General features: G+C 40.2%; 1 protein-coding gene and 1 pseudogene across 4 annotated transcripts; one reads left to right on the forward strand and one right to left on the reverse strand.

Moving 5' to 3' along the window:
* LOC132651226 (zinc finger protein 431-like) overlaps positions 1 to 23,049 on the reverse strand; it is a 410,631-nt pseudogene that overhangs the window by 369,197 nt on the left and 18,385 nt on the right.
* LOC132651228 (vomeronasal type-2 receptor 26-like) lies at positions 9,108 to 22,633 on the forward strand. Of its 4 annotated transcripts, XM_060376477.1 has the most exons (5): positions 12,982 to 13,134; positions 13,218 to 13,334; positions 16,202 to 16,396; positions 21,670 to 21,961; positions 22,523 to 22,632. In XM_060376477.1, the coding sequence occupies exons 2-5, from the start codon at positions 13,300 to 13,302 to the stop codon at positions 22,604 to 22,606; spliced, it is 606 nt and encodes a 201-aa protein (XP_060232460.1). In that variant the 5' UTR covers positions 12,982 to 13,134; positions 13,218 to 13,299; the 3' UTR covers positions 22,607 to 22,632. The 4 variants fall into 4 exon arrangements, with proteins under 4 accessions (XP_060232462.1, XP_060232459.1, XP_060232460.1 ...); XM_060376479.1 differs by lacking the exons at positions 12,982 to 13,134; positions 13,218 to 13,334 and adding an exon at positions 9,108 to 9,366 and having other exon boundaries at positions 22,523 to 22,628; XM_060376476.1 differs by lacking the exons at positions 12,982 to 13,134; positions 13,218 to 13,334 and adding an exon at positions 11,486 to 11,731 and having other exon boundaries at positions 22,523 to 22,633.

The raw sequence follows: 23,049 nt of genomic DNA on the forward strand, positions 1-23,049 counted from the left end.
ACTTCAGATTATAATGTATGCAACAGTGTGAGTTTCATTTAAAAAAACAAAAGGAAAGAAAGAAATCTTCCCTTTGTTCATGTGGTCAGAGAATGGCCAAAGCCAAACACATTGTATCAGAAACTGTGGGTCAAAGTTCAAGGAACAAACTGGCCTTGAGCATTAAGATGGAAAGGGAGTGAGGGTGAAGATGCCTAAATGTGAAGTCAGAGCATGAGCTGAATGAGAAGTGCATCCACAAAAACCATCATAAACACAAGCACCATCAGAGTACAAGCAAGTTGGTTAGACCCTGTGTGGTCGCCTCCTAACGTGGGTTCTTAGATCCAACAGGGCTGGAAGTGAGGGTAGGTCTGAGTCTGGAGCTCTGTGTCCCAGTACCCAAGTGGTAATCAATGGCATGTAATCATGTGTGCAGCAGGAGGCTAGAGCCTGGAGCCTCCTGCTCTAGGAAACCCAGAAACTTTTCTGGAGCTGAGTGTCCTGAGGTCATACCTGATATCTTACCCACAGTGGGGTTTCTTCCCGAAGGGGAGACAGAGTCTGGTGTTTTGGGGTTCACAGTTCTGTCTAGGATGGTGAGGAGAGCAGGTAGTCACAGGCAAGTTGCTCTGTGCTGGTGACTAGGTGCCTGCAGGAACCCAAGAACTTTTCCAGAGAACTGTTTTTTAAGGTGTGGGTCAGCTGAGTGCCCTGATGTTGGACCTGATGTTTCCCTCACTTAGGGTTTCCTCCAGACAAGAAAACCCAGTCTCTAGTGCCCTGGGGAACATAATTCTGTTTAAGATGGTGAGTCAGGCCTGGAGGCAAGTCTCTGGGCTGGTGGCTGAGTGCCTGCTGGACCCTGGGACCTTCTCCAGTGATTGTTTGGGTAACCTGAGGTTGGTTCTTTCACTGTGGGGTTTTTACTACATTGTAAATACCTGTCTCTGGTGTTGTGGTGCTCACAATTCAGTTTGGGATGGTGATCAGAGCACTCAGGCATGTCGCTCTGGGATGGCAACCATGTGCCTGCAGGGACCCTAGAACTCTTCCAGGGTTTAGCTGGGTGATCTGAGAATGGACCAGGTTGCTTCCCACACCATGAGGTTTCTTCTCTCCTGGGAAACAAAATCGCTGGTGTTTTAAGTCCCTGTTGCAGCCTTCTTGGAGCCTATGTTATTTTTGTTTGTTTATTTTGTTTGTTTTTTTAACAAGTATAAGAACTTGGTTTTTATCTCCAGATTCACAAAAAGGCAGACATAGCTCTGAGCAACTATAACCTCAGTATCCAGAAAGACAGAACTATCATTGAAGCTTGTTTGCTAGGTGACCAAACTATCTGAAATGGCAAGCTTCCAATGAGAATTGAGAGACCTAGTTTGAAGAAAATAAGAGTGATAGAACAAAAATTGGTATGCCTGAGGGGCATATACACTCTCATGTATATGTGCCATATTCGCTTATACAACACATACATCACATATAAATAAATTCTTAGTATAACAAAGATATACAAAGTTCATATATAAAAATTATATATGTATATAATTTATATATATATATATAGTTGATACCCTGTAGGCTTACAAAAACTGGATTATTCTATATATATTAGTTAACTACTTTTAAATGTTGCTTATATTTCATTTTTATGTTTTGATTTATTATTTATTACAATTTATTTAGGTTGAATCCCAGCTGTATCCCCATCCCTCATCTTTTCCTGTCTCACCCTCCCTCCCTCTACTTTCAAAATGCCCCCAACTTCCCTCCCTCTATTTGCATAATGCTCCTCCCATGCTCCACTGATAGGGGAGGTCCTCCTCAGATTCTATCTGACCTAGGCTATCAGGTCTCATCAGGACTGGAGGCATCTTCTCTGTGGCCTGGCAAGGCTATAACCCTCAGGGGGAGGTGATCAAAGAGCTGAACACTGAGTTTATGTCGGAGACAGGCCCTGCTCCCCTTAAGAAAGTACCAGCTTGGACACTAAGCTCCCTATGGCCTATGTCAGAGCAAGGGGTCTTGGTCCTCTTCATGTATAGTCCTTGGTTGGAGTATCTGTCTCTACAGGTCCCCCTGGACCCAAGTATTTGGCTGCTGTGGTGTCTTTGTGGAGATCCTTTCCCCTCTAGGTCTTTCTATCTCCCCATTCTTCCATAGGATTCAGTGAACTCTGCCCCAAAATTTGCTATGAATATCCACATCTTCTTCAATGTCCTGATGCATAGAGTCTTTAAGAGTTCCTCTGTGGTAGGCTAATGTCCTGATCCCTGCTTTCTCTCACTTCTGCTTCCAATGTATATCCCATATGCCCTTCTGAGCATTTTCCCTAGAGTATTCCTTGTTGTTCAGGGTATTAACTCTATAGTAGAAAAACCTGGCAGACACTGATTATATGTAATCAAATGAAAGTTTGTACAACCTGAGAAAACACAGTGTGTGCCACTGTTGTGATACCCTTGCCCAAGCATATGCATTGATCCATGAAAGCACAGATTGCTTAGAGGTGGCAGCTCAGCATACAACTGGGTTTTTCTAGTAAGGGGAACAGGGACTGTCTCTGACATGAACTCAGTGGCAGGCTCTTTGACCCCAAGGGAGGAACAGCCTTGCTAGGTCACAGAGCAGGACACTGCAGACAGTCCTAATGTGACCTGATAAACTGGGGTCAGATGGAAGGGGAGGAGGTCCTCCCTATCAGTGGACTTAGAGAGGATCAGGGAGGAGATGAGGGAGAAAGAGTGGGATTGGGAGGTATTGAGGGAGGGGCTATAGGGGAGATACAAAGTAAATCACCTGTAATTTAAATATATATATATATATATATATATATATATATATATATATATATATATATAACAACTAACCCAGGATACCCATATAGTACATGATAATCTAGTACAACCCACAGACAGAGGGATCAAGAGAAGATATTTGATTCCCACTAAGAAGGGGAAATAAAATAGACATCACAGACATAGGAAGTGGAGGGAGAGAGGAAGTGAGTGGGAGAGGGGGTGAAAAGAGGAACAGGAGGGGGAAATCAGGTGTGGGTATAGTGGGGATGGTGGTGAGAGGGCTTGGGGAGAAGGGAAATTGGCATATCTGAGACAAGATGAATATCTGGAATATTGGAGGTGCCTGGGAAGATATGGGGGTGATCCTGGCTGAGTCTCCTAGCACCAGGGATATTGAGACTGAAGTGGACACATCCTGTAGCTAGTGGAGGGAGGGGGACACCAACGAACTCAGAAAACCCTCAACCAAAAATTTCTGCCTACAAGATATGCAGGGATAAACGATGGAACAGAGGTTGAGGAAATGGCCAAACAATGACTGGCATAACTTGAGACACAACCCATGCGAGAGACCCAACTTCTGACACTATTAATACTCAGCTATGCTTATAGATAGGAGACTAGCATAACTATCATCTGAGAGGCTTCAACCAAGAGATAATGGAAACAGTTGCAGAGACCCACAGCCAAACAAATATTAGGCAGAACTCGGGAGATTTGTGGAAGAATTAGAGGAAGGATTGAGGGAGCTGGAGAGGTAGGACACCACAAGAAGATATATATAGCTAGCTAACCTGGGGTCATGGCGCCTCATAGAGACAACCACCAACAAAAGAACATGCCTGGACTAGTCCCAGACCCCCTACACATATGAAAATGATGGGCTGCTTGTCCTCAAGTGGGTCCCCTAACATCTAGAGCAGGGGCTGTCTCTGATTTGTACTCTGTTGCCTCCTTCTGGATCCCATTTCTCTAGCAGGGCTGCCCTGTCTTGCCTCAGCGAAAGAGGAGATACTTAATCCTGATGTAACTTTATGTGCAAGGTTGGTGGTGGCGTGTTATAGGGAAAATGGGTGGGGAAGTGGGACTTGGAAGAGAGGAAGGAGTGGGGTTGTAAGTGGGACATAAAATGAACAAATAGATAAATTAAAGAAGAAAAAATATAACTGACCCGTAGTCATCAAAAGTGACAAGATCATGAAAAAGATTAGGGAAATGTTCCATATTGAAAGAGACTAAAGAAATAAAGAAATAATGCAACACTTAAATGTACCAACTTCTTTCAACATTTATGTGAGTAATAACATAGTCAACAAAACCCAAATAACATGGAATACTGTGTCAGTGTGAATTTCCTGTTTTGATAACTGCACTGTTATTATGTAGGACAACATTCTTGTTTGTATAAAATTGACAATAAAATATTCTGAGTAACAGGACATAAGGTCAGCAGCTTCCTTTCAAAATGTCCAAAGTAAAATAACCATTAACTGTGTACCATACTTGGAACATTTTTCAAGTTTGTTATTGTTTCAAAATTGTTGTAGGGGAAGCTGGGCGTGGTCTTTAACCCCAGCACTTGGGAGGCAGAGGAAGGCAGATCTCTGTAGGTTCAATGCCAGCCTCATCTACATAGGGAACCCAGGACAGCCAGGGCTCTATAGAGAGAATTTGTCTCAAAAAAAAAAGGAAACAAAACAAAACTAAATAAAATTGTTGTAGGGGGAAGAACAATGCAACTAAAAACAAGATTGAAAACAAAACTGATTCTCCACACTGGCAGTCCCGGTAAGGCTATGTCTGTAAGAGACTGAAAAGTGAAATGACATGACATTTTGAAGCAGCAAGAAGATTCTCTAAATACACCCCGAAGTCTTCGTTTTTTAGTGTGTGTGTGTGTGTGTGTGTGTGTGTGTGTGTGCATGATGCAGGTGAAGCATGCATACTAGGGAACACATAGGAAGCTCAGAAGACAACTCCTTGTGATCACTTCTTGCCTTCCACCTTTTCATGAAATCAGATATTGAATTCAGGTCTCCAAGCTTGCCCAGCAAGAGCCTTTATTTCCTGAGCCATCTCACTGACCTGAAAGCAATTCTCTTAAATGACCTTAATTAGGTAGTAGTGAGAAAAAAATTGTGAAGGATCCCTTCTCTTAAACAAATTCTTAGGGATGGATAAATAATAAAGAGATGAGTAGAACAGTGGTACTCTAGGGCTACCAACGACTAACAATCAGCAAAACACAACCTAAGCACCTCCTGAGACAAGAGGCTACAGGGCTGGTAGCTAAAATTCCTTGCAAGGGTAAAAGTGGAATTAACCTGAAATAAAAGAGGTTTCCCCAGCTCTACAGTAACCTTGTTATTATGTCCTGGTTATCTATACATAGCAACACAAAGAGATACAAATAGAAAAATAAGCCCACATGAACCCTGTATTCTCCTGGTTGTGCAAGTCCATCAAAGTATAAACAGCAATGTATCTGCCAAACTGTTCCTTATGAAGAATTCTCTGATGAATAAGGGGAACAATCAAATCACGTGAAAGCTAAGTGAGAGAGAGCACCTGCAGTGGTTGGCTGGCTGTCTTTTATTTAAGAAGCATCATTTCATTCTGGAATGCCGGCACATACATTCTGAAACAATGTTCCTAGAAATGTGCAAGGCTCCTGTCGCCTTTTCCAGTACATTCATTAGACTGGGATGTCCAAGCTCCCCCACCCCACCCCACCCCACGCAGCACTGGACTCTCTGCATGTTCTTTCCTGGCGAACTGGCCCCAGCGTTACTCTTCAGTGTGCTCCTTCCCTCCCAACCCCAGCGGCCCTAGGGCGCGGTCCCGGGTAACAGCAGCCTCCACAGAAGCTCTTCGCAGAACACCCGCAGGCTCTCCCGACCCGCCCAGCCCGCCAGCCCCTGGATGCAAAGCTGAAGCCTCGCCCCGTGACCGCCATCCCGCGGGTCCCTCACAGACGGCCACCGCCAGCCAAGCTCAACCGTTGGGCGATGGCGGACACCCATGGACCCGCCGCTTCTCCACCGCGGGACCCAACCCTCTTGCCTCCCCGCCTCCCAGTCACGACGCCCCGCTCCGCAGAGGCTACTGGATGGCAGAGGCGGATCACGGGAAGAACGGAGGCGGAGCCCTGGACGGAGACGGGGGAGGAGCCCGGGAACAACAGGAGGCGGAGCCCTTGCTGGTAAAGGCGGAGCCCGGGGAAGGAGGGAGACATAGCCCGGGGTCGGGGACGGAACCGAGGAGGGCAGAGGCGGAGCCTGGTAGGGCGGGGGCGGAGCCCGGGAGACAGAGGCGGAGCCCAGGGCGAGGTGGGGGTAGAGCCCTGGGATGGAGGGAGGAGCCCAGGGCGGAGGCGGAGCCTGAGGTGGAGGCGGAGCCCAGGCGGCGCCCGCCCCACACCCTTACCTGGCTTCTCCAGGTCTCAGCCTACCACGTTGAAGTCGTCCACTAGCAAAGCCCGGACCGCCGCCACCGCGCCTGGGAAGAGGATTCCGGTCGCCGCCCTCGTCGCCGCCGCCCACCAGGCCTGGGAGGAGCTCAGCGTTTTTCCTTTAGCGTCTGTAGCCATAGCAACAGCGCTTCTGTCACGCTTGACAATGGAAGCGCGCACTGCGCCTGCCCTGCGCCTGCCCTGCGCCTCGCGCCCGCCCCTCCCCCGCCCCACCCGAGAGGGCTCGGCCTTCAGGTTCCTCCGTGGCCACTGGGACCCGAGGCTTGGGAAGTGGGCGGCCGGGCGCATTCTTGCCACCAAGGCCGAGCTCTTAGAAGCCGGGCCTCTGCTTCAACGCCCCCCTCCCCTATTCTTTATTTTCTTGTATCAGGGGTCTTTCCTTCCGCCTTCTCTCTCCCTTTTGCAGTGCGGGGAGAAGGGCATGGAGGGGTGCGGGGTCACTGGAAAGTTTGCTCTTTTCTGCTGCCTGCTTGCCACTGGCAGCAGGGAGGAGATTCTCTCGCCCTCGGCTGGAAGCTTGGAATTTGCATCGCCCAGACTTTCTGGCTGCACGTTTTTTGTTTATGTTGTGCAGATGGGAATTTTAGAAACAAGCCACCGAGCTGGCGGGGGAGGAAAAGACTTGTGCAATCTTCAGAGGCACCTATGGTTTCTGGGATACCTGGGCTGGGGGCGGTTAGCTTGGGCTTTCCTCTGAGTGCCCAAGAGAGTTGGGTTCTTCCTAGGAACAAGGCATCAGGGCATCCCAAGGATCCTCCTGAAATGGTCCTGTCTCTCCCCAGGGAGACCTGCCCACCTGAATTTCACTGGTTTTTTTGTTTTTGTTTTTTTTTTTTTTTTTTTTTGTTTTTTTTTTTTTTTTTGTCTCAAAGTTCTGGTAGCTGAAGCAGGTATTAACTTCCAAGTTGCTCTATTGCAAAAGGGCAGTCAGATAAATTCGTGGGGCTCTTTGTCCAGTCTAGAGATTATCCTAGTCGATTGAGTTTATTTTTTATTTCTTTTTTAATTTTTTTAATTTTCATTAGTTACAATTTATTCACTTTGTATCCCCCCTGTAGCTCCCTCCCTCCTCCTCTCCCAATCCCACCCACCCTCTCCCTTCTCCACCCATGCCCCTCCGACAGTCCACTGATAGGGATGGTTTTCCTCCCCTTCATTCTGATCCTAGTCTATCAGGTCTCATAAGGACTGGCTGCATTCTCTTCCTCTGTGGCCTGGTAATGCTGCTCCCCCCTCAAGGGAAGGTCATCAAAGAGCAGGCCAATCAGTTCATATAAGAAACAGTCACTTTTCCCAAAATATCCACTACTAATGTTTTCAGATTTGGCTGGCATAACGCTTGGATGAGTTTACTTTCTCACTTCTTAATGATTATGAAGTTTTAGTAGTAGAATATGTATGCAAATTAAGACTGAAGTTTTCGGGACCTTTGGTTTAGAAATTATTTTAGTGAGGACATCATTTGCTGGGGGGTTTTATCCTTAATATATTGTATATAGTAGATGCCAATGTGCTTAGCACGACACCTAAACCCTCTGCACTAGCAGAAAGCTAGTGACTAGAGCTGTGAACTCATAGAGTCCAAAGGGTCATCAGTTCAGCAGTGCCTTCAAATTTTTCTCAAGCAATTGGCACAGTGAATTCAGGTGGCACTAACCACTCTGGTGACTGCAGGGAATTTGAAACTCCTCCAGAACTCGTCTCATCCAGGAAGGGTTTGGATGAATTCCTCCGCAAAGGTTCCTGGGTTTGTCTGAGCTTGGAGAGCATCTCTGGAGAGGAGGAGGGGGGTCTTCCTTTCCTCATCCTTAGTGTATCTCATCATCTAACTGTGCAGGCCTGACCTGGGCGCATTTGCCATTTATAAAACCCATGAGGATGTGCATTTGTGGCCTGTGGTCTCCTTAAATGCCATAATCACTATGACACTATTCTATCCTATTCTAATCCGATTACTATAATCCTAGAGAAACTTGTTTTTTTCAGAAGTCCCAACCCAAACGTGAAGTTGTTGTCATATGCAGCCAATATGGGGGAAGGGGATTGGGTGGAGTGGGTAGGGTGTGTCTATGTGTGCTCAATGCAAGATTTCTTTGCCTGATAAGAAACAGAATTCAGAAAACCTCACCGCTGGCTGGGGAAAGCAGTGGAAGTTGATTGCTTTGTTTTCAATGGCTGAGTATTATCTTTTGTGTAAATGTGCCATGGTTTCTTTATCGATTCTTCAGTTGTGGGACATCTAGGTGGTTTTCAGACTCTGGCTACTACAAATAAAACTGCTATGAATGCAGCTGATTAGGTGTCCTTCTTGTAGTGGCTCTTTTGGGTATATATCCAGTAGTGGTGTACCTAGGCCTTCCTAATTTTCTGAGAGAGCCCCAGATTGTTTTCCAAAGTGCTTGTAAAAGTTTACACTCACACCAGCAAGGAAAGCATGCTCCCCTTTGTCCTTATCCTCACCAGGATGTACTATAACTTGAGATTTTATCTTAGCCGTTCAGACTGGTATGAGATGGAATCTCAGAGTCCTTTTGATTTGCATTTCTCTGATGATGAAGGAAGATGAGCATTTCTTTAAGTGTTTCTAAGCCATTCAAGATTTCGATGTTAAAAATTCTTTGTATACTTCTGTGCCAATTATTTAATTGGGTCATTTTCATTGGAGTTTGATTTCCTCGGTCCATTGTATAGTTTGGATATTAGCACTTTGTTGAAAATAGGATTGATGTGTTCTTTTCCTAATGTATAGACTGACATTTAGTTTCATTGATATTGTTTCCTCCTTATAGAAGTTTTCAGTTTCATGAGGTCTCATTTATTAACTTTTGATCCTAGAGCCTGATCTGTTGGTGTTTTGTTCAGGAAGTTGTCTCCTGTACCAATGAGTTCAAGGCTCTTTCTAGCTTTCTCTTCAACAGATTTAGTGTGTCTGCAGTTATATTGAGGTCTCTGCTCCACTTGGATTTGCTATTTATTTCAGGGAGAAAAATATGTATCTATTTGCATTTTTCTACATGCAGAGATACAGTTAGACCAGCATGGTTTATTGAAGAGGCTGTCTTTTTCCATTGTACGGTTCCGGCTTCCTTGTCAAAAATCAATTGACCAAAGGTATGTGGGTTTATTTCTGGGTCTTTGATTCAATTCTATTGATCAACCAACCAGACTATCTCTATGCCAGTACCATGCAGTTTTTATTACTACTGCTGTGTGTTGTAGCTTGAAGTCAGGGATGGCGATAACTCCAGAAGTTCTTTTATTGTATAGGATTGTTTAAGCTGCTCTGTTTTTTTTATTATTATTCCATATGAAGTTTAGAATTCTTCTTTCAAGGTCTGAAAAGAACAGTGTTGGTATTTTGATGTGATTATATTGAATGTGTAGATTGCCTTTGGTTAGATGACCATTTTCACTATGTTAATCTTATGGATCCAGGAAATTGGGAGATCTTTCCATTTTCTGACATCTTCATTTTCTTTCTTCAGACCATTGAAGTTCTTTTCATGCAGGTCTTTCACGTATTTGGTTAGAGTCACACCAAGATACATTATTGCATTTGTGGATATTATGAATGGTGTAGTTTCCTTAATTTCTTTCTCAACACATATGTCCCTTATGTACAGGAGAGTTATAGATTTTTTTTAAATTAATCTTGTATCCAGATACTTTGCTGAAGCTGTTTATCAGCTGTAGGATTTCTCTGGTGGAATGTTTAAGGTTGCTTACATACACTACCACCTCCTCTGCAAATAGCAATATTTTTACTTCTTCCATGCTGATTTGTATGCCCTTGATCTCCCTCAGTTGTCTTATTGCTCTAGCTAGAACTTAAAGTACTATATTGAAGAGGAACAGAGAGAGTGGGTATTCTTCTCCTATCCCTGAATTTAGTGGAATTGCTTTGAATTTTTCTACATTTATTTATTTTCTACAATATGTCTACAATTATTTATTTTGATGCTTGCAAACAGCTTGCTGTATATAGCCGTTATTATGTTTAAATATAGACCTTGTATCTTTTTATCTCTCTAAGACTTTCATCATAATGGGATGTTGGATTTGGTCAAACATATTTTCTCCATCTAATGAGATGACCATGTGATCTTTTTCTTTAATTTTTTAATATGGTGGATTATAGTGATGACATTTTTTATGTTGAACCATCCCTGCATCCCCGGGATGATGTATATGATGTGTTCTTGGATTCAGTTTGTATTTTATTGAGTTTTTCGCATGGAAGTTCATGCATGAAATTGGTCTGGAATTATCTTTCTTTGTTGGATCTTTGTGTGGTTTAGGTGTCAAGGTGACTGTGGCCTCATAAAATGAATTTGGCAGTGTTCTTTCTGTTCCTTTTTTGTGGAACAGTTTGAAGAGTATCTGTATTAATTCTTTTTTGAATGCCTGACAGAATTCTGCACTAAAACCATCTGGATCTGTGCATTTTTTGGTTGGGAGATTTTTGATGATTCTTTCTATTTTCTCAGTGGTTATTAGACTGTTTAAACTTTTTCCTGATCTTAATTTATCTTCAGTAGGTGAAATCTATTCAGAAAATCAATTTTATTTTGCTTTAGATTTTTGATTTTTTTTTTTTTGTAATACAGGCCTTTGAACTAAGTCCTAATGATTTTTTTTATTTCCTCATTGTCTGTAGTTATGTCCCCCTTTTTGTTTCTGATGTTGTTTATCTGGATACTTTTCTCCTGCCTTTCAGTTACTTTGGCTAAGTGTTTGTGTATTTTGTTGATATTGTCAAAGAACCAGTTTTTGTTTTATGGATTCTTTGTATCAGTCTCTTTCTTTCCAATGTATTGATTTCAACCCCAAGTTTGAATATTTCCTGTCAACTGCTCCATGTTGGTGTGTTTGCTTCCTTCTGTTAGAGAGCTTTTAAGTGTGCTGCTAAATTATTAGTATTGGATCTCTCCAATTGCTTTAGGAAGGCACTTCATTTATCAAAATGATGTAAGCTTTTCTATTAGCACTGCTTTCATTGTGTCTCATAAGTGTGGGTATGTTTTGCCTTCATTTTCATTGAAAACTAGAATGTCTTTTTTTTTCTTCCTTTGTTTCTTCTATGATCAAGTGTTTCTCTTGTTGTTGAAGTCTAGCTTTAATCCATGAATGTCTGATAAAATTCATGGAGTTATTTCAATTTTCTGAGTCTTCTTTTGTGACTGATTATATGGTCAAATTTGGAGAAGGTTTCATGAGCCGCTGAGAAATGTTCTATAGACAACTGGTAGGCCCATTTGATTCAAGATGTTTGTTAGTTTCTTTTTTCGCCATTTACTTTCTGTTTTGATGATCTGTCCTTTGGAGAAAGTCGGTGCTGAAGTCTCTGACTATTAATGTATGAGATTCAGTGTGTGATTTAAACTTTAGTAATATTTCTTTTATGAATGATGATATCCTTACATTTCCATCACAGATGTTCATTATTGAGAGGTTGTAGTGGTGGATTTTTCTTTCGGTAAGTATAAAGTGTTCTTCCCCATCTCTTTTGATTAATTTTGATTAAAAACTTATTTTTGAGACATGAAAATGGCTACTTCATCTTGTTTTTTGGGTCAATTTGCTTTCAAAACCTTTTCCAGCCCTATACTCTGAGGTAAGGTTTATCTTTATTCATCATTATTTTTTAAAACACCTAAAAACAGTCTCTGTCTAGTATCCCTAATGACCTATCAAGGCACACACTCAGAAGAATTCTCTATAAGACAATACACAGCCAACACCCTTTCCTAAGATCCAGAGATGAAAATAAAAGTGAAGAAATTAAACACCATAAACCAAAAAAATAGACAAGTCCAGATAGCAACAGCTAGAATCACAATCATGCCAAATCCAGATAATTAAACACCAGAGTGAAACCAAAATCATTAACACCATGACACCAAATCACCACAACCATCCTAGAGGAAATCAAGGTTATAACAGAGGATATGGGTAAAACCTCAATGATGTCTGTGAAAACAAACAAAAAAGTGAAATAAAACACTGAAGATAGCTGAAGATATTTTATTACAAAAGGAATCAATAAAATTAAAAACTGAGATGTGCCTAGAAATAAAAACTGAAGAAGTCTAACAAAAACTCAAGTGATAAGCCTCATCAACACAGTCCAAAACATGAAAAAGACATTCTCATAACTAGAGAAATTACTCTTTCTTAATTTCTCATCCATCAGATTCTCTGTTTATTGATTTTACTGAGCTCTTCAATCTATTTTTTGGTGAGTTTTGTGCAGAGTGAAAAATAGGGATCTATTTTAATTATTTTACATGCATACTTCCAGATTGACCACAACAATGAACTGAAAATTCTTTTTTTTTTCAGTTGTCAATGAAAGTATGCTGGACTTTGTGTCACTAGCATACAACATGAGAATTTTTCCCGTGCTGCAAATCTGTCTAAACAATTGTCTAGCTATATTTTAGGTAATTGGACTGGAGAATTCGATACTATGATGGAGCAGCTGAGAGTGGCCATTGTCACAGTAAATTCTACCAGAGTGGACGCAGGACTAGCCACAGGATTATCATTATAGATTGCTGCAGCCATGAATCATCTGAAGGAATGGGCGGGCATTGGAGCGTTGGCAGGCCTTCTGGTGTTGGTCTCCTTGGTTTGCCTGTGGTATATATGCAAGATTAGAGTCTCACAACAGAGTAATGCAGCCATGATCATTTAGGCCTTTACAGCCATTGAAGCAGGACAGTTTCCCTGAGCATGGTTGGCTACCATAAAAAGCTAAAATGTTATGCTCAGGATGCGAGGCTAAGCACTGCACTCAGGGTCAGCTGCTTTGGACCCAGAGAAGAGCATGTCTGATGCATGCGGGTTGATGCCCCAGGTCCCGCCTCTGAGAAAAAGGTATCGGTCGGGTCTGATGCTCTTTGGGTGGATGACACCTAAATGAACATCAGTACAAAGTCCCAATTTATTTCTAATATCAGAGATCAGACCTCTACTCTTGCCTGATGCATCTAAAACAAAAAGGGGGAACTGTAGAGAGCTGTGGAATGCTATGCCTTAAAGATGGAGCTGGTTTCCCGCCTTCCACCTTCCCGATGGTGAGTGCTCTCTGTCACGAACAATTCCACATTTGGCTAAGGCTGAGGATCTGGCTTGCTTCCATGTATGTGGACCTATCTGCATTGCCCACGTGGCACGCTGGGGTTGGCTACCCAGAGGCTATTTAAGCTGTGGGCTGGCTTTCCCCAGGGTCAGATGATTGTTCAAGGTTCCTGAATAAACTGCATTGAAAAAAAAAAAAAAACCAAAAAAAAAAAAAAACTTCAGTCTCTGAAGAAAGAAATGGAAGAAGATATCAGAAGAGAATTCTTAAAGAAATAATTCAAATGGCTGAGGAATATTTAAAGATATCTGAAAAGTCCATAATCATCAGGGAAATAGAAACCAAAAGTAGTTTGAGATATGGTCTAAAGAGAGTCACATGACTAAGAATATTCAGACATTGCTAGTAGGAGTACAAACATATTCTGCCACTAAGGACATCTTTGTGGCTTTTCCACAGCAAGATGGGGATTGTTCTACCTCAAGAATCAGCAATACCACTCTTTGGCATATATCCAAAGAATGTTTCATCCTTCCATGGAGACATTTGTGCAAACATATTTATGTTGCTCTAATCAGCACTTCCAGAAATTGGATATAACCCATATGTCCATCAACAGAAGACTAGATAAAGAAAATGTGGACATTTGCACAACAAAATGTTACTCAGTCATTTTACAAAGTAAATTATGAAATTTCAAAGTAAATGCATATCTACAGGTAAACTAGAAAAAAATCAGTCTGAGTGTAATAACACAAGTTGAAAAATACAAATATCGCATGTATCTACTTACATCTTAATATTACTTGTAAAGTCAATGATAAGCAATCTATAGTACATAAAACCATGTAGGATACACACAGGAAAAAGGACTAGTGTCCGAGAAGAAGTAAATAGATCTCCCTAGGATAGGGCAATAAAATATTTATAGATGGAAAACGGGCTCATAAGAGAGAATCAGTTGGAAGTTGGGAGGCAAGGGGACATTAAGGAAAGTAATATGAAGAAAGACAGCTAAATTTAAATGTTATTTGAATGTTACTGTAGTAATCTAATCTAATTCCTAAGCAGAAGCAGAAGCTTCCTAAAATATATACATAACTGAAGGTGATCCAAACGAAAAAATAAAAGAGATTCCCAACAGGATGCCACTTGTCATCAAATGAGGATTCCAATACTTGGAATGGCTTATATCTACTTGAGGTGTTGGCCAAAGGAATCTTATGGGAATGCCTAAACAATGCAGACTTTTGTCAAGATTATAGTTTGCTCTCCACAAATGGATTGCAAGTCTTTATTGCTGAATACAGCACATAAACAACTCACTGAACATAGAGAAACTAAGCTGGTGTAGGTATATTTATCTATATCTAGGGAGATACACACGTGTGTGTGTGTGCAATTTCTTTACATTTTTTAAATTCCAGTAACCAAAATTGTATAAGATTACACATAGGAGACATTATTTTGTTTGTTTATATATAAGAATTAACATTACATCATTTTTTTCACATTCCTACCTTCAAAGCTTCTTGCAGTTTTAGCTCTTTTGAAATTTTATGGTCCTGTTTTCATGAATGGATTTTACATAAGTTAGATATCAATTTTGATTTGCATTATATTGTTTATATTGTATTATAACAATAATATATAATACAAAATTATATCACTAGTAAGTATGATAAATAATATTTCAGTAAATTAGAAAAAGTATGGAGATGAAGTGTACTTCTTTTTGTTTGTTGTTATGAGACAGATGGCTGAGTCCAGCCATCTCAAGACATGTGCTGCCAAGTTCGAAACTAAATTCATATTTACAGGCTCCAAAACCCACTCCAATTCTGATTCTTCAGGTGATTCATGTATGACTTTTAATCAGGAAATAGTGTAAAGATGAAAGTGGCTGATAATCTAAACTAAGCACACAATTCATAAATTTGTTGCCTGTCATGACTTATATTGACTATGAGCAGCTTTCCCCCTCTTTTGATCCTGTATAATTCTGAATTTGGTGCCAGACGTCCAGGAGGAGGTCTGAATGCAAAAGCTGAGTTGAGAACCCTGAACCCAGGTGTCCTGCATAAGGCTGAGTCACTAGTGTTTACTTTCTTGGTCAAAACCCCATGTCCCTCCTCTAATCCACTGATAAGGGATGTCTTCCTCCTCTATCTTACTGTAGCTTATCAGGTCTCATCAAAACTGTCTGGATCTACTTTCCCTGTTGCTTAGTTTAGCCACTTTGACTAGTGGAAGTGATCAAAGAGCTATCAAACTGGTCAAAGTCTGACTGCCCCTGCTCCCTTTCCTAGGAGAAATCAAATGTTCAAACTACTCTCACAACAGCAATCCAAAACAAACAAGCTGTTTTTGGATGAACTACAATTTTGTCTCAGACTCTGGTCCTCTCCAAAGTCACTGTGGACCATGATGAAATCATACAGATTGTTGAAGAAAGAACCAAACATGTTTTTCACCCACATGGAGGAACCAGGTGTAGAGCCCCAGGGCTATGGGATTCCAAGAGTACATGGATGAGAGGAAAACAGAACAATAAAAAGACAGCAAATTCAGAGCAAGTCTGGCTACAGCAACAGAAATATCTCAGTACTGTGACCCTCAGATGTCTGGACTTTGCTGCAGTGTGTGTGCTGGCCTGTCATGAGAACCATTGTGTATGCACAGACTGAGAGCCTGAAGCAACAGTAGGAAGCAGCTGTAGCATTCAAAGTCTTCTCTGATATTGTTGAGGTCTGAGCCTGTTCCAAGGCCTAAGCCAATAATCTCCTTGGATCTGCCTTGACGCAGGGGTCTGTCTCTGTGTAGTGAAGAACCTGACATGTCCCTTCCTTTGCTTTGCCTCAGCCTCCTCCTACAACCTGTGTATGCATCGATGGAGTTTCCTCTGTTCACTTGTGGTTATAAAGGAGAGACCAACACCTACATGGAGGCAGATGTTAACCTCGCTACATTTATTCCCATTTCCATCCCACTTGATCTATCACAATACCTCCATATCCTTTTTGACAGAAAACCAACTCTACTATGGAAGTTCGACCTGTGAGTACTTGCTTGAATGTGCTATGGTTGTTCTGGTTAAAAGATACTACATGACCTGCTAAACACATGTAATTCCATTGAGAATAATGAACTAGATACAGAACAATGTGAAAAACAGTTTCACGTTTTTTTCTCCTTCATTGTGCCTCTGCAAACATTTCCACTTCTCATTGTTATGTATCCAGTGAGAAAGAAATCAGGGATAGAAAAAAGAACAACTTTTATGTCTGCCTCATGGTGTGTTTGCATGGTGAGACTTACATATTTTTGACACACTGACTGTAATATGTCAAGATAAGTTTCCATTCTTCTCAGGTCTATTTGGCCATCTAAATATCTTATGTTTGAATATCTGTTTCTTTCTAAAGACTTGGAGAGTTTCTGATAAAGTGAAATTGAATATCCCTATGTGCTCAGCACAAATATTAGAATCTCTGGTTTCATGTGTTCTGGCTTTAGTATCTTTAAAGTATCTCAGTGTTTAGACACTGTGGTGGTCATATTTATAACTTATTTATTTATAATTGATATTGTAATGGAGTGTTCTGAAATTCATGTCATTCATGCCTATATTCTGTCCTCTGCTTAGTTAGCTCTACTGACAAACAGTGTTCTCTGATTTGATTGGAGGTTTTATGATTTTCATTTCCAACCGTTCTATCTGTCTCCTCCCTCACAATCTCAATTTTGTCTTGTGATTTGTTTTTTCTGGTACTCAGTCTTTCTTGTGTACAGCTGTTTATTCTATCTCTCATCCAAGTTCTGGTGGAGAATGCTGATTCTTTTCTCAATGACCAGTTGAATTCATTGCTTGGTTCTGTCTGCTTTTCTGTTGTTCATCTCTTTACTTTCTGAAGTATTCATCTGCCATTTTATCTAAGAAACTCTGAGATAGGTTGTTGGTTATTTATGATACTGTGGAGGACTCATTAGGCTTTTTCATATTACTGTTTTTCAGTTAATGCTATAATTGGTACATATGTTCATTAAACATCAATTTGGAGATTAAGTTGGTCCTTTGCTGAAAAGTACCTTCTTGAAACTTCAATATATATTTCCTTTCTGAGTAGGAAACAAACATACTAGCCTAAGGTCCTGGTAGTTTTATTATTATGGAGTATTTGAATAGAAAAAAAAAAAAGAAAAAAAAAAACGCCCAGGAAGTCCAATTTATTCTGGAAGTAAAGAACTCTTTGGAATGCTTTTACAAGATAGAGAAACCATAGTTTAGTAGCCCACTTCAGCCGGAAAGAGAAGGAATCCCAACATAGGAGGAAGAAAAGAGCCCATCCTCGGAGATGGAGAAAAGACTGAATCATTAATTGACCGGTCTTAATCTCGATTCTGTTTGAGCTGTGATAGGTGGATCAAGTCTCACCTCCTTGAAGTTTAAATCATAGTTTTTAAAGTTTACACACAGATATACAAGTTCTTAATATCTTAACATGACCACAATCTATAATCTACACTGAAATTCTCACTGTAGGAAAAGCAGGGAACAAGTGTCTGTAAACAGTTGGAGTAGACTGATGTTTTATGTTAAGCTTGGGCACCAAAAAACAATGGTTCTGGGATAAAAAAACAAACAGCCTTTCTTCTATCTGCATATGTAATGACAGATAAGATTTCAGCACAATGAGAAACATTGAAGTTTGTCTTCAGCAGGAATAAAAGGACATTAAAATTTTGATCCTGTAACTGTGAGAAGTCTAGCCAGTGCTTTCACCTGGTGGTTTCCATAGTATATAAGAACTCCATTGATTAATATTTTAAAAATCTGAAATTTTAAACTCTTTAAGTCTCATTTTCACATACTTTAAACCACTTTCTCAGACATTTACAACTTGCATTTACATATCTTAAATCCCATTTTTAGACATTCAAACTTTCCATCAACTTTAAAGTGTTTGTTTCCCCCATTGATGCATTTACCAGGAGAAAGAGTCATTTGATAACTGGGAAAAATGATTGAAAAGTAAGTTCTTTTAAGTGAAATAACCATAAAATATAAACTGTTAGGTATTAGTAGACTCAATTTGAATCTCATTTAAATCGAATTTTGTGAGATTAGATTTTTCAGTGTGAAGCCAGCAAGGTAATGCCTTCTTCAGCAGGGACTCTACATATCTGTAGAAAAGAACAAGGCCTGACTTTTGTGTATGATATGAACTGACCATGCAGCTGCAGCATTGTTCAGAGGAGCTGCCTAAAATTTCATAAATTCTGCTAAATTTCTATAGTGACAACCTGCTGTGAACATAACAAGAGCTCTGAGAGGGATAAATTTGAGCAGGACGTATAATCCAAATGGCCTCTATATCAGTCAAAATGACAGAGACTTACTGAATATGTGGGACCCAAGCTGGGGTCCTCCATTGCTTTCTCAAAGATTTTGTAGTTAGCAGAGGTTGACAGTCTTTGGATGCCACACAGAACAACATGGTCTTCAGCTGCCACACAAGGCATCGTGACCCACCAAACATCAGACTTGTGAGGCCTGAGTTAATTTTTATGGAAAAGTAACCTACCTTGGCCAGGCACAGTAGAACATTTAACTTAACAATGTCCAAATGTTGGGCAGGGATTTATTGTTGGATGAAGCATGTGACAATTCATGGTTCAGTTGTCATCATTATCACAGTTGAAATATCATCAAAGGAAAGGCCATTTCTGCCTATCTTAGCTACCAACTAAAGATGTCTGGCAGAGAAATCATTTTCATTACATTCCTTAAATCCATACTCAGCAGAACTCTATGAGGGCCTTGAAGGAAAGCATCTAAATTATTGCCATATTTTTCACTTGAATATTTTATTAATTAATTCAATTTACATCTTGGTCATAGGCCCCACCCTCTTCTGCTCCCAATCTTACTCTCTCTCCCATTTCCTCCTCTACTATTCTGCCCCCTACTTACACACCCCAGCCCCTGTAGTCTTATGATCACTGAGTTTGTGTTACTCCCTTATGGTCTGTTAGGTCAGTTCCATCAGGGTAAAGTGACCAACAAACATAAAATATAGTCATGTCCACTCCACTAACTAGTAGGCCAGCATGAACCCTAATCAGCACATCAGCTACTTCTATGTAGAGGACCTAGTTTGAGATCATGCATTGTCCTTGGTAGATGCATCAGACTCCTTAGGAAACTCTGGGCCCTATTTGATTGGCCCTGGTGATATTCTTGTGGTATCCCTGTCACACAAATATAAATGAATAAGTATACAGGTGTAACCAACTAAATTGATTCTTTAGTCTTTAGTATCACTTTTATGTGATTGAAAAAAACATAAGCCCTCGGCTCAAATGGAAAAGGATAGAATTTCTTCTATAAATTTGAATAAATTTGAGAGTCTGTGAATACAGTTTATGTTATCCCAAATTCCACCATACAATGTGGAAGCAGCTTCATGAATTTTCATAGTAACAATAAATAAAGAAAACTATAAATCCAATACATCACTGGAAACCTCAGAGAGGACATTAAACAGCAAAATGGGGCAAGTTATCATACAGGCCCAAGATGGCTATGTGATGTCATTCTCATCTTTTAGATTGGCAAAAGCCAGTAGAGTTCTGGGTTACTATATTCTAAAATGATTTTATTCATCAGCTATAGGATAGATAGATAGATAGATATAGAGATACAGATGCAGATATATATATATAACTATCATCTTAACCACAGAGGTGTCCAAGAAATGGCTACTCAGGTAGCCCACGCTATGGTAATGAGCCTTTCAAACTACAACATTGCAATCTTACCACATCAATGAACTTTTTATAGCCAGTCTTTGCAGACACTGCTCTGTCCAGGAATTTTCATGTATATATGTATATATTCCTACAATTCAATATTTAGTATGGTATAATCCTTGAGGAAGACTAATTGTCTTTCTCTCGGTTTTTGGTAATTGCCTGCTTTTGCCTGGTAGATTCTCTCTTAACAGAACATCTAGCCACAGATCCCAGATTAATGTAGTAAAACCAAATGGAATTTCTTCTTGATGATGGCAGGTCAGAAGGCAGAATCCTTCCTTCAGTAGAACACAGTTGACTTTAGGCTAATGATTTCTGTTAAGCTCCCTCTATTAGGGTCACCCAGACTCTTATCTACCACAGGTTTTGAAAAAAAGCTTCTGAGGACCCATCCCCAAGTGCTGAAGGCTCTGTGTGACACAGTTCAACTAACCCACCTGCAACAAAGTTCCACTTTGTCCCATTGTGAGCACTTTTGTACTGTCTTAATGTACTTGGTGTTTTCTTTTTCATATGCTACTTTAACCTACTTTTTCCCCCTGCCTTCCCTAGGAAACTCTACTCATTCATTTAATCTGCAAGCTTAGAGAAACATCTTTCCTTTACTACTTTTTTACTACTTTTTTAGTTTTTGTAAAGATTTATTAATTTTTACATTATGTTTATGAGTGTTTTGCCTACATGTTTGTTTGTGTGCCACTTATGTAAAGGGTCCCTTCAGAGGCCAGTGGAGGACATGGATCCCATAGAACTGTTGATACACACTATTCAAACCTAAAACTGGCTACTGTGACTTGAATCAGGGTCCTCCATAAGAGCAGCAACTAGTCATAACATATCATTTTTCAAACCCAAGAACACTATTTTGCACATGCTTATTTATTCTTATTTCATTTACTCAAGAGCTCACCTTCTTATATATATGTGAATACCACAGGTGTCCCTGGTGCCCAAAGATGCCAGAAAGGATCTTATGAACTGGAGCTAAACAGGTTTCCAAGGCCACCCTGTGGGCACTGAGATGCTAGCTTTTATTCAAAGTGATCTATCTGTAGATAGATGCCCGGGCATCTGTCTATACCACAAAGAGACACTTTACCACTAGTAATGCACATAAACTTGTTAGAATTTTCATAAGTATGAAATTGAATCATTACAAAAGAAAAGGGTAAGAAGCTCTTTTTTATATTCCTAGTGAAACCTTAGTGACTCCTCTGTAACCCAGTGATTCCATGAGCTGAAATGTCATAAGCACATATGTATTCAGTAGTCATAAGATACAAACAAGTGATATTTAATGCACACAATGTACACCAAAAATATTTGAAACATTTAAACCTCTGAGAGTTTAGGAGCCGTTTGATGATGTTCCTGGGCTGTCATGAGCTTATTCACACAAGACTTACATGTCACAGGAAAAGTCAAAGGCTAGGATCTCTAGGTTCCTGTATTTGATAAAGACTTTTTTAGAAAAATGTACTGACAATACCCAACCTTTTGTTCCTCTGGTTTAGAGTGACTTGGAGAAACTATCAATATTTGCTGACCTTATACTTTGCCATTGAAGAGATAAATAAGGACTCAAACCTGCTTCCCAATATGACCTTGGGTTCCCACATCTACAATGCTTTTAATTCTAACAAAATAACCTTGGAGGACCCTCTGATATGGCTGTCTGGAAGGAGTGAGTATATCCCTAATTACAAGTGCAACACTCAATACAAACCTCTAGGAATCATTTCAGGAAACAAGCCGGAATTTTCTGCTGCAATTGCAACACTTTCAGAGCTCTACAATGTCCCACAAGTAAGTTAGAAACATATTTTAAGCACAATTACATCTTAGACTTGATGAAAACAAACAAACCAACAAAAGAACAATAACAGAACAAACAAAAGAAAACAGAGAAGTGGATTATGTTTACTGTAGGCAGATTTCAAATAGCAGTGAACGAATTACTTTGATATGTTAATAGTTAACAGATGGCAGAGTGTGGCAAAATGCATGAACAGTTAGTTCTGGGAGTTTCTGAGCAGATCACTTAGTAGTATCCATGATTCTATCTCCAAACAATGGATGATGTACTGTGGATACTCAGTCTGCATTTGATCATAAGTCAAATTCTACAGCAAAGATACGTAACTACCCAATCTAGCATATATACATCTCAAAATTCCTATGGTTGTCAATACCTGACATATGGAAAAAGAAAGTTCAGGACATGTGACTAAGTTTGGAACAATGTTTAATGCCATCAACGATGAAAATCTTTGAAGGAATTAATGATCTCATTCAGGAAAGTTGATCTCAGAATAGCACCCACGAGACTAACCACATAGCTGTATCATCATAATTGACTCTTGCCAGGCTACACTGAAGAAATGCATAGCATCTATCAGCACACATTACTACAAACAGAAAATGCCTGGTGAGCACAAGAGTCAGCAATAATCAAGATTAAAAAACCTACACGGTAACTCTCATTGTTATCACTCAGTTAAACAATTCATAATTGTAGTTTAAGCTAATGTAATAAAAAATAAAGACAATAATTTACATCTGTCTGAGTTTTGTCTCTATTGAGAGGGATGATACAATAACCCCTGGCAATGAGGCCCCAGGTAATCACAACTTGAATAATTTTAACTTGGGAAACTGAATCTCTGAAAACTGTTAGTCTCTTTCCATATTTGCTTTCCTAAAAGTGAAGGTTCTCAGAGGTGTTATGAGAATAGAAAATACCTGTTAATGCCTTCTGCAGTTTTCTCTACATCAGATATTCTTTTGCATTGTTATTGTAGCAAGAGAGATCTATCATTCCTTTCAAGCCAATGAACAGCTTATTGTTTACCTCTTGGCTGCTTCAGACACCTCAGTAACTTTGGAGCTTATGG

This window comes from Meriones unguiculatus, assembly GCF_030254825.1.
Source record: "Meriones unguiculatus strain TT.TT164.6M chromosome 13 unlocalized genomic scaffold, Bangor_MerUng_6.1 Chr13_unordered_Scaffold_41, whole genome shotgun sequence".
Taxonomy (NCBI): Eukaryota; Metazoa; Chordata; class Mammalia; order Rodentia; family Muridae; genus Meriones; species Meriones unguiculatus.